The sequence below is a fragment of the Gallinula chloropus genome (genome assembly GCF_964237585.1).
Source record: "Gallinula chloropus genome assembly, chromosome: 13".
Lineage (NCBI taxonomy): Eukaryota > Metazoa > Chordata > Aves > Gruiformes > Rallidae > Gallinula > Gallinula chloropus.
In genome coordinates, this window is record NC_140098.1 from 16,738,480 (window position 1) to 16,750,366 (window position 11,887).

At 39.6% G+C, this 11,887-nt stretch overlaps 1 protein-coding gene across 1 annotated transcript; it reads left to right on the top strand.

Moving 5' to 3' along the window:
- Positions 1-332: 332 nt before the first annotated feature.
- MEAK7 (MTOR associated protein, eak-7 homolog) lies at positions 333-9,007 on the top strand (the record flags this gene model as incomplete). Its single annotated transcript, XM_084269915.1, has 7 exons — positions 333-500; positions 3,283-3,513; positions 4,135-4,279; positions 4,885-5,325; positions 6,570-6,688; positions 7,723-7,902; positions 8,876-9,007. 7 exons carry the CDS (start codon positions 333-335, stop codon positions 9,005-9,007), a joined length of 1,416 nt encoding a protein of 471 aa, XP_084126041.1.
- Between the last annotated feature and the right edge of the window lie 2,880 nt (positions 9,008-11,887).

Genomic DNA, 11,887 nt, shown 5'->3' on the forward strand with positions numbered 1-11,887 from the left:
AATCATTAAATCTCATTGATTTTTCCATTTGATAAGACTTGAATGAGGTTTGAATTGGTAGACAGGGTGGTCTTAGCAAAGAGCTGTCAGACTGTCACTTTTTAAATGGTGGTTAATGTTGACAGATGTTGTTCAAGTCTCGGTGACTACAGAGACTAAACAGTAGTTTAAATAGTCTCCTGAAAGGCTAATTATTTGTTTCTCTCTTAAAACTTGTACTGGTATGTTAGTCTGTTTAATATGTCATTTGTGACCATTGCAATATCTTTTTTTTTATTTCCTTTGCTTCAGGGGTGGTTTATTTTCCTTTTCCTTTGCTTCAGGTTGACAAGATGGGAAATGCAGAAAGCAATGCCTATCGGAATCACCTTTCCAGATTTCTTCCTGAGGAGCAGGCTGACATTGATGGAGTATTTGATACCTTATCAGGATCGAGTGGCTCAGCTGGAGCAAAAAATGGCAAAGCTACAAAGAAAACTGTGACTCTGGCAGCACTGCAGGCAAGACAATCTATTATTCTTGATTTATCTGGGATGTAGTGCATTGAACATAGTTCCAGAAGGAAACAAAAGATGTGGCAATAGTTACTTTTTAGGGCTGTCTGTCTTAATTTAATACATAATGTTTTGGGGCAGAATGGAAATTTATCTTTTTCTTACTGTTTAATACGAGCAGTGACTTCGAGGCTTGTGTTTATCTCTTAAATTGCACTATTGGGTCAAATTGCAGCTTTCCTGGCTCAGAAGTAATCTGAGACATATGAAAATATATTTCCAGAAACCTGTAAAAAGGGAAGAATGTTGTTCATCCTGCAGTCCATAGTGTGTGATTATTTACAGGTTTTCTTGAGAAGCTGGCACAAAGTCAGTTTGTATTTGGTTATATCTTTCTCAATTGCATCACTAATGTCTAATCTTTTCACTTGCATTAAAAGCAGAACCCAGTTTTGCTTGATTAAGCTGTGGCTCCCTGGTTTAGCTAATTAACATACATTATGCTTTCTGATTAACTCTGCATTCATTTTCTAATCAAGAAGGAAGAGGAAAATGATTCATTGCAATACTTGACAGCTTCAGTTAGGCAGGAACCAAGTGGCCAAATGAATGTAGTTTTAAGTGCATTTTTATATGTGCTATGTGATTAATGGCACCAAAGTAAAACTCCATGGAAGAAGCTGGGTATTTTAAGGTATTTAGCAATGCATCTGCATACAGACCAGCTTTAGCTTTCCTCCAGCCTGGCTGTTTATAAGCTCTCACTGGTTTGCAAGCAGTGTTGCTGCTACCCAGTTGTTCAACCCTAATAAGACCAAGAGCCTGGTCCTTGGTATCAGTTATATTTGATCAGGACCTGGAAAAAGTTCTTTTCCTATCTTTGGCCCTGGACCAATGTGACATTTGATGAATGTTTGTCCTTTCCCTTTGCTGTGGTTCAGCCCCAGGCAGTGGCTGAGCACCAGGAGCCACTAGCTCACCCCTCCACGGGAGGAGAAACAGATAAAGCCCCCGTGGGTTTGTCCTTTTTGTTTGCCAATTTAAATTAAAATCTTTTGAAAGGCTGCCTGTAGGTGCCTAATGCCTTAGTGCAGGGACTTTTGCAATGGCATGCTTGCCTTGTAGGTGTCCCAGCTCTTCCCTGAGCTAGACTGATCCATGGCAGATCTAGCAACAGCCTGGTAACATTGACGGGGCCCCAGGTATAACCTCAGGTATTCTGCTTAGGTGCAGTGCTTTACTCAAAGGAAGCAACATGGCTTCTGGACTGGAGCAGGCTGCAGTGCATAGCTTGGAAAGCAGGTAGAGCAGGTATCTCCAGAAACTTTCCTAAAGCCATTGAAGACAAGGTTTCTAAACGGTCATAAGTGTGAGTTTCTTAGATGTTTCTTAAAGCTTCCCTTTTTACAGTCCTCTTTCCCCTGCCCCAGGTCTACTCATTGGAATAGCTATAAGCATAACAAAACAGCACAACAAAGTTAGTGGTGGGTGGGAAAGGGTAGGGAGCAGGTAGGTAATACTAGTGTCAAGTAGAAAGCCCATGATGTTTTTAATCATGTCCCCTGCTGCACGTTTCACTTCAGGCTCATGTAGCACTTTTAAAAAGCCTCTTAAAGAGGTTGTACCCCCTGTGTCCATCCCTCCCTCAGTATGAACGTGCAAGACTGGCTGCTAAATCTGCTGCTACTGAAATCAATGGGATTTTTACCACTGATGTCACCAAAAGCAGGGTAAAGTGTGGCATATTGGATCTCACCCTATATATGCACAGTGACTGCTGTTAACATCAAATAGGAACAGCCCTGGTGCCTTCAATAGGAATGGTACTGAGCCAGCAGTGGGTTGGTACCAGCAGCTCCACTGAATAGAGCTAGAGTGTTCTTACACAGGTGGAGCTCCATTGATTTCAGAGTCCTCCCCCTGGGTATGAGAGTCAAGTCAGGTGTTTAGCATGTTAGGCACAGTGCTTTGCACAGTGAGGACTCTCTGTAATCATGTCCTAGTGCATGGGTGTATATTAGATGATTTATTTTTAAACCATGTAATTATCTAGAACACTGTGAAAGTTCCTTGAATCCAGGGTGAGACCTTGCCCACAGTGTGGTGATGTATGATGATGTATACCAGTTAGATTTCAATTCAAAGGGCAGTTGTGCAATTTAGATGAATAAATTTTGATTTTGACTGTCCTAACATTATGAATGCCTTATAAAAATCAGGTGATGACCTCAGTTTTCTTCCATGCTTGAATTAGATTTTATGCAGAGGGAAACTTCTCGGGATTGTTTCTATGTGTGCAGTAGAGTTAAACACTTAACCTGCATTATTTTGAGGCCAAAACTGAGATATAGCAAAGATTTAACTTTGTTTTCAAGTATCTGTGAGATCCCCTCTCAAAAACAGGGTTAAAAACCACTTCTAAATGTTGGACTGACAGGAGTTGTAAAACTTTACAACAGAGTTGTCATATAGAAATCCTTGGCTTATATGTTAACATTTTACAGTGTTGGTTTTTGTTCAGTCCATGGCATTTGTAGAAAACCAGTATCAATTTAAATCACTAAATTGTGTTGGAAAGGAGGTATTATAAAAAGGTTGTTTTTTTTTTCCTCTTGGAAAACCAAGACCTTTGGAAAACCAAACCTTTGACAAAAGTTGGTTGCTGATAGTAGATACTTGATACTGAAATCCTTCAATCATAAGGGTATATCTCAGCACAGGTTAGCTGGAAAATATTAGTTGTTCTTCATTTTGCAAACATGTGGTTTTCTTTTTTCCCTTGTTGCAGGCATATACACAGGAGCCATTGCCAGAGCAAATGACTGTTCGGTTATACAATGGAATGAAAAGTATTGACTTGACTGGGAAATCATCTGGGCTGAGTGAACAGATTGCTAAGGAGCAGTTTGTAATTTTTATGTCAAACCTCTTAAAAGGAAATGCAGATGAGAAGATTACCATAATAATGAGAATGATCTCCAAGACAGAAGGGCCTGTGAAGGGCAAAGAAATCCAAGAGGTAAACAGGCAGCTAAGTGTGTGGTGAGGGAACAGGAAGAGAACAGGTTATATGGGATATTTCAGCTGTGGCCTCTTCCATGTTGCCTTGCCTACTTTGAGAACCAGGATCTGGACTTTGTGGAGCTCACTGACTCTTTTGCCTGATGGTTCACAGGCTCACTCTGAAGGGTGACTGACTGGCTATATGTAAGAGCCAGCAAGGGTTGTGGTGTGACTCGTGACTCTGGGAACTGAGGAAAATACTTTCTAGAGCTCTAGTTGCAGAACAGATGGATAAATCAAATATGTAACTTGCAAGGTATAAGAGTGGGATCTCACAAAACAGTAATTCACTAGCAGCTCCTACTGCTGCGAAATTAGGACCTCCCCCTTTCTTGGCATATTTTAAGGAGATGCTTTGTGATGTAACATTTACAAAATGTCTTGAAAAAAGACACTTCTCAAGACATATGACACTGAAAGAACAGTTCTGTTGTTTCTGACTCTTCATGAGAAGAGATGTTTCTGCCATTGGGATTACAGCTTCAGTAGTATTTGACTTTATTTTCAGAAAGTCCTTTGAAGCTCTTGGCAATTTTATTTAAGAAATTCCAAAGTGTTGATGTTTTAACCTTTTAAGTTCACAGAGGACCTGATCATGTCTGTAGTCCATGTCCTGAGCTACAGGAATGAACTGAAAGGTTGGAATTGTGAGAATACTAGGGATTCTGCAAGTGGAGTAAAGGCTCTGGCTTCTCAGCTGCTGTCAGAATTGAAGCTTACAGGTAAGCAGCACTGATGTAGCATATTCCAGAATGGCACAGAGCTCGTGTAGTCTGTTCTGACATGAATTTTTCTCTTCTGGTCACACCTTTGAATTTAAATGTGAGACCAGTGCTTCAAACCTAGTGCTTCATGAATGACTTGGGAATTTTATTTATTTTACCTTTCTCCCCTAAATTCGGGAGAGCTTTGGTTTGAAGTCCCAGTTTAAGTGCACGTGCAAAATTATTTTGTCATACAAAAACCTGACTTGCAGGTGCTGGTGTTGAGATGCATGTGCATATATTTATGCCTCTGTTCTTTTACAAAGCACAGCTTTATCTTTCCACTGTTGCAGTAATAGATCTTTCTAACATCTCATAAGTTGTAAGTAGGAACTCAGGTTTCTTAGTCACAGCAACCCAGCCAGTGCATGTCACAGGCAAATGTTTCTCAGTTCTCTGCATGCATCTGCCTGATCTAGTTGACACTTTACTGTCCCTGGCTCCTTTCACAGGTGGCTTCGTGTCCATTAAAATAATGGAGTATTGTGTTCACACTTAGAAATCAACAGGTTATTTTCCAGACTGGGAGACTTACTACTGTTCCCTTGTGTCTTATTATTTAGATGGGACAAAACCTGTGGGTCCTCAGCTGATGGAGACAAACTTTGATCAAGGTGTCATTGAGGACTGGGTGTACCGAGTTCCACAGATTTCAATTTTCCTCAATGTTGTTATCAGGCAAGGCCTCCGTGTTCTGCATTCTCTCCCAGACCAAACCAAAGACATACTCAACCTGGTTCCAGGCTGCAAAGGCATCAAAGGAAGAGGTCTTGTCAGTCTCTTTGACATCCCATCCATCATATACATCAACTCCCATCTGCCTGCAGAGATGCAGCACAAGTGGCACCTGTTATTTTCTTCTCGCCTGCATGGAGAAAGCTTTTCACAGTTATGTGGCCATATAGTGAACAAAGGTCCTTGCATAGTGATCTTAAAGGATGTAGATGGTTATATTTTTGGTGGGTTTGCATCTCACTCCTGGGAGGTGAAGCCACAGTTTCAAGGTAAAATTCACTTTTTTTTTTTCTTTCTTATGTTTCTGGTAAATATTGGCTACCCTGTACTGGTACAAGAATCCTCTCCACTTCATAGATAATGCCATTTTAGTGTCATGAAATATAGTATTACACTTTAAAGTGTATTTTCCTGTTGCAAAAATATTGCTAATTTTTGGAAAATGTAAAATAAATCCTAAGCTATTCCTGCTTTGTACCCGGTCAGGCATATTGCTGATCATCTTTATAGTTTGTTATTTGATAAGCCTTTTTAAAATTACAGGACTCAGCTGATCATGGAACACGTTGTCTTTTCATGAAATGTATCATCCCCTGTAGCTGCATAGGTTGAAAATGAAATGGCAACGGAGACATAGCTAAGTTAAGAGTTTAAAAACGATGCCAGCAGATGGCAATCTTCCATCTCTGAACCGCTGAGCCCGACACAGGGTTAAGCCTCCTGTTTTCCCATTTAAATTCCAGCAGCCAAAGGGTCCTTTGGACAAGCCAAAGTTTTTGTTCTTTTGAAAACTTTGGGGAGAAGAGAGAGGGGTTTTTTGTAACTCTTCTGAAAGAACTTTTATCTTGGCTTTCTGAAAAAAAAATTAGGGCTTCTGGATAATCTGTCCTGCTGGGAATCCTCACTTTTGCTGCATTAAAAACTCCAATTCCTATACTTAATCAGTATTCAGTAGCTACCTCTTTAGTCAGTTAATGCAGTATTATGTTACATTGATTACCCAACAGTTCCTTGTGCTTTTACCTCATAGAATAATGTGTGTAGGGTATGAGACAATCACACCACAGATCTCTCTGAATACCAAACTGGGCATAATGAAACCCTCACTCTAAATCATTGCCCCTAAACTGATCTGGATAGCAATATAAAATTAAAGGTGTTTGCACCCATATCAGTTTGTATGGGTCTAGTGGCTGGCCAGCTTTAGATGCTACAGTGCAAGCCTGTGATAGGTATACCCTGACATGGTAATGTAATGTACTAGTCATGCCTCTGGCTCTGCCCTTGGTCACAGCCATGTAATCACATTGATTTCTGTGACCCTGCTCAGAGTTAACTGAGAATGAACAATAGGTCTGGATCTTGACTAGAGATAGGTATTGGCTGTCTGAGGCTACAGCTGCTGTCTTTGATATATTCAGCAGTATTACTTTAATTTTTTTTTTGCTATCCTATTTGTAGGCAAATTATTGCTTGGCCAGTTGTCTGATCTCAGCCACTTTTCTCTTTACAGGTGACAACAGATGCTTTCTGTTCTCTGTTTCCCCCTCTCTTGCTGTATACACATACACAGGGTATAATGACCACTACATGTATTTGAACCATGGCCAGCAAACAATGCCCAATGGACTTGTAAGTATTAAGAAACGACAATGTGTAAATCAGATTCATGGCTGCAGTTCAGAAGCATTTAATGGCTTTTTGCTTCTGTTACTGTGACCAGATTTATGTCCCTTTTTGTTCTCTGAAGTTTCCATCCCTTCTCTGTGCTATTTGTGTCACACTTTTAGTAGGAAGACTTCTTCCCCCCCCCCCCTTTTTTTTTTTTACATTAAAGGAGGTGGGCTTTATGTAAGTTAGATTTATGAAGGTTCTGGGAAGAGATCTTTTTGTTAAGATTGGTTATCACACAAGCCCTTCTAGCAGTCCTTCCTTGTCTGGGAGAACTGACTGCATGTATCCACATCAGCACAAGCTGGCTGATCTGTGTAATTGAGGAACGGGCTGTTCCCATGGCCACACTAACTGCTTTTTAAATTATGGAAGGCTGAGAAAGCTCAAAAGAATTAGAGTACAAGAGTTGCATGTAGGCTCCTGCTGTTGTATAATTACAGTGGCAGAAGCTCCTTTTACTCAAGCCTATGAATGAGATCTCCAGATGCAGAGGTGCTTCTACAGAGCTACAACACATTGTGTATTTTGAAAAGTGCTTTACAGTTTTGTGGCATTATGTGCCCATAACTTTGGGAATTGCAGCAGTCTGGAGTAAATTTGCTTTAAATAAAGCAAACAACGTGAGATTACATTATTTGTTTCTATAAATTCTTTTCTAAATGGAAAAGAGGCAGCAAACCCAAGCACTTAGACCCTGTTTAAGATGGAAGTGCTAGTCAATAAACAAAATCCAGGGAGCTAAATTTCTGGAACAATATGCAGCCAAAGTGCTTACAAATAATGGTCTTCTGTAAAGCATACAGGGAGGGCAGCATCACTCAGGCAAATTCTTGTTACACTTCAAGAATACTGCATTTGGGTACAAAAGTCCAGAACACCCTTTTTCACCTACCCCCTAGACTCAAAGAAACAATTTTTACTCCAGGTTTCATAGCTTTCCTGATCTATTTTACATGTGCAGCAAGTGTTCAGTGTGCTGCTTTGGTTCACAGGGGATGGGTGGCCAACACGGCTACTTTGGACTCTGGATAGACAGCGACTATGGGAAGGGACACAGTAAAGCAAAACCTCGGTGCACCACCTACCACAGTCCCCAGCTGTCAGCTAAAGAGCATTTTACCCTGGATGCCATGGAAGTTTGGGCAGTGGGAGACCTCCCTGAAAGTGCAGGGGTAGGTGAACCTGTAAAACTGTGTCCTGACTGGAAAAGGAGATGCAAATGTGCAACTTGCAGTTCTCTGATTAAACACTGTCTTTCTGTTGTAATCAATAATGTTTTCCATAACTGGCCCTGTGATGTCAGGTGTTTTTTAGTGAGCAAATGACAAAACAGTAGTGGAATTATTGAGGGTGCAAACAAGATATAACATGAAGAGCCAGAAGAGTTGTAATTTGTACTTGAATAGTCTCCAGGAGGGACATCCTTGGAGGGGTTCAGTAGAACCTGCTGTTTGTAAAGCACAACACTCTCTAAGCTTACAAGTAAAGCCTAATCTATAGTTCAGGAAGAGAACTCAAAAGATTTCTTTAGCAGTAACTTTACTGTAAAACAATAGTAAATGTAAATTTATGTGGATGGATTTATGCTAGTTTTTCTGCACCTAGTTTGTTTCTGGGAATGAGTAGGTGACCTCTTTCCAGTCTCCTCTGTCCCTGTAATTTATTCTCTTTAAAGCTGTCTGAAAAATTTGGTGTTGTTTTTTTTAAATTTAATTTCTTTCCACAGTAAATTAATGTGCCCTGTCTGTTCACTGGACACATACTTCTAAACAGAAATAGAAAAAATTGCTTGCAAAAACTATTAGATCCTACTTGAATCTCTTCTTTTTTAAAAAGCAAAAAGTTCACCAAACTGGGCTTGGGTTAACCACAATGTTCTGGCTGGCTCATATCCTGAATAAACTTGAAATAGTTCACTGTCATCTTAGGAAAAGTTTATCATATTTTTGTGCAACTGCAGCAATAAAAATCATTTGATGTATCCCAGTGAATCCTAAGTGCCTTACTTGGAAAGTCTATATGCTTCACTGTGACAAGCTTGCAAACCAGATTATTTGTGGAGCTTTGAGTATGTCTACTTGTAGCCTGATAGCAATTCATTCATAATGACATTTTGAATTGACTATATTTTGTTTTGTTTTAAAGGCAAAAGGTAAGAAGAGTATCCTGGATGTAGATCCAGAGGCTCAGGCCTTATTAGAAATGACAGGAAAAAGTCGTCAGAGCGAAGGTCTCCGAGAACCCCTTGAAGAGGATGATGATGAAGATGAGAACTAAAAGAATCACAGTAATGTGGAAAACCTTTTTTATGTTCCTGAATGTTAATGTTCCCTGGACAGGATATTTTTTCCTCATTTCTTTTCCTTACAATTACCTAATTATCTGGAACAAAGTGTAAGCCTCACACTTAAGCAGTATTTAGGTCCACTACAAGATACTGCCTGAAGGGTTTTGTTTGGGGAGGACATGACACTTAACTAGGTAATTAATCATTAGACATCTCCTAAGTTTTAGCTCATAATGAATTTGCTAGTGTTCTTGATTAGATGCTGTCTGCATACAGAATTCTGAACAAAAGAGGCTATGGGCAGTATTGCTTACTGACTTGGAGAATGTTCTATAAAGACTGTTCAAGATGTTGATTAAGGCTCTTATACCTCAATTGCACATATTTATGTGCATGGATTGAAAACAGTCAGCAAAGCTTCTGAATCGCAATCATGTCTTACATTGAACATGAAATAGTCCACGTGATGCCAAATGAAGGATGCTATTAATTTGCATTGTTCCAGTGAAAACATTACATTTCATATTTTCTAAGTCAGATTTTCAACAAGCGACTTTATATGTGAGATGTCCAGAATGCTATGTATACACTACCCAGTTTTATAATACCACACTACAGTTTAGGGTTTTTCACTTAAGGTGTTTCTGCAGAAATTTGCCTATTGCTTTTTAAGCTTAGTAGAACAGATCTGTTGGGATTCATTCAGCCATATTCGTCCTAAGAAAGGGCCATACCTCCAGCAGAAATTCTGTAGGGAAGGTACCTTCTTTAGTAGCCTCCCTTGACACTGGAGTAAAAGAGCAGGCTGTGAAAAGGACTAAGTAGGAAGCATCCACAGTTAATCAGGACTAGTATCTGTAGATACCTTCTTTTAAAAAATAAAATCAATATTAGGGTTACATCTGTAACATATTTAGAGAAGACTGCTGTATCCTTTATTTCCACACAATCATTACTGCATTATAGAAAAGATTGCCTGCAATGTGAAGTGGAACCAGTTGTTTGGAGTTTTTGCTCTGTTTTGTTGGCTGTTCAGCAGTCAATGCCAGTGTTGTCAGCTCTCTTGTACTCAGGGCTTTTTCTACTTGAATCTGTTCACATCTGTCAGTAATTATTCATTTGACCTTGCTAGTTCTATGTCTAATTAACTTGTCAAAATTAACCCTAATTTCTACCAGGGACTGCAGGGACTTTTAACTCAGAAAATTGTGGTTTGTTCTTAGCATTGTCAGTCTTCCTCCTCTTAAGGAGAAGGACTGGATCAAATCTCCTTTGTCCAGCATGAGTTTGTCTTCCACACAGCTTAGAACAAAAGAAGTGCTGTAACAGCTTGTAAAATTACTGCAATTCCTGATCATGTGGCCTTCCTTCAAATTCTTTCCCTTAGCCTTTTAGTGTGTGGGGTCTTTCTTTTTTCCCCATGCTCAGTGTTTTTCATAGGGAGCCATATTTGAATGTTCTGAGTAAATAATCTGCACTTGTGCCTTAATGTAGATCCCTTTTAAAAAAAAACATTATTAAGCCTAGAACTTAACAGTGCATCCTGCATGCTACCACAACTAATGATTGGGGTGTTTGTGCTAATATCCTTTCATCTTGTATCTGCTTAAATAAAACAGATAGTCGCCTAAGTTTTTAGCTCTTAGAAAAAGATGTAAGCATCAAAACAACTACATTGATTATTTTTTTTGTATCATTTTCTTCTCTGTATCTTTTAATAAGAATTTAAAATGGTACAAAGTAGGGAGTACTGTATAGCCAGCGAAGTAAGTACATGATGCTCTCTCTAAGTGTTGCGATGCTGGTTTTTGTTTTAACACTCTCAAACTGCCACTGTAAGTCTTGGAGGGATCCTTTATTTAGGCACTGACTAAGAATACTTAATACTCAAAGTAGATGGCCTACAGACATGAGGTGTAATTGAATTTCTGCAGTTACACATAAAGCAAACTACTAGACTTCCTTTCCATTCCTTTCCAAGGCAGAGACTTTTCTTTGAGGACTGAAACAATTTGCAAGTATTTTTCAAAAAGCAGTGGGCAGCCACTTTTCCAGACTATACCTGGGGAGGGTGAATTGCACAAATCCACCCTTCACCAAAAATATTTCAGGGCCCAGGTTTTCTTGCATTTAAAATAAGTACCAGTAGAGCTGGTTCTTTGTAGACGTGAATCTGAAATGTAATCCTGTTTAAATGTCATCTTGTGGAGATCAGCATAGCAGTTTGACCTCTGAAATTGTGCTTTAGGGCAAGTTTGTGTCTGACACTCTCTGTCTTCATTTTGGAGTGAAGGCCTTAAGCTGGGGCAAAAAGAAAACTGACACTGTGTTGTTTTTACCAAATATGTCAGTGAAGCATTATTTACTAGAAAACTACTGATCAAGCCAGTAGATGGCATTATTCAAAATTGTTCTTTAAATGTAAAATACTCAACTTTTTTTTCCTGAAATTATTAAGTGAAGTGCTTCATGTTCACACATCTGAAATTGTTCAGAAAGCATTTACTAGCAGTGCATTTCATCGTGATGTAAACATCTCTCAGTCACTTTTATGCTGCTTAACATCCCTGCCATCTATGCTTCTCATGCCTTGTGAAAGTGAGTTCCATCCCCATTAAATCCACCAGCAACTGTGCATCAGAGCAGTCAGCCTTCCCCTTTGCTCGTTAGTCACACTGGTAAAAAATACTCACTGTGGTGTTCAGCAAAAGCTCACAGCTGAGGGTTGGTGCTTCAGCTCCTTCCTCTTCCTTTGACATCTCCCCAAGGGTTTTCTTGAGAGTCTTGCTGAATCAAAGCTAGGTATCTGGGAATCTAGAAACACTACAGATTGACTATGGAAAAAGAAGTGCTACCACAGGCAGGTCTTT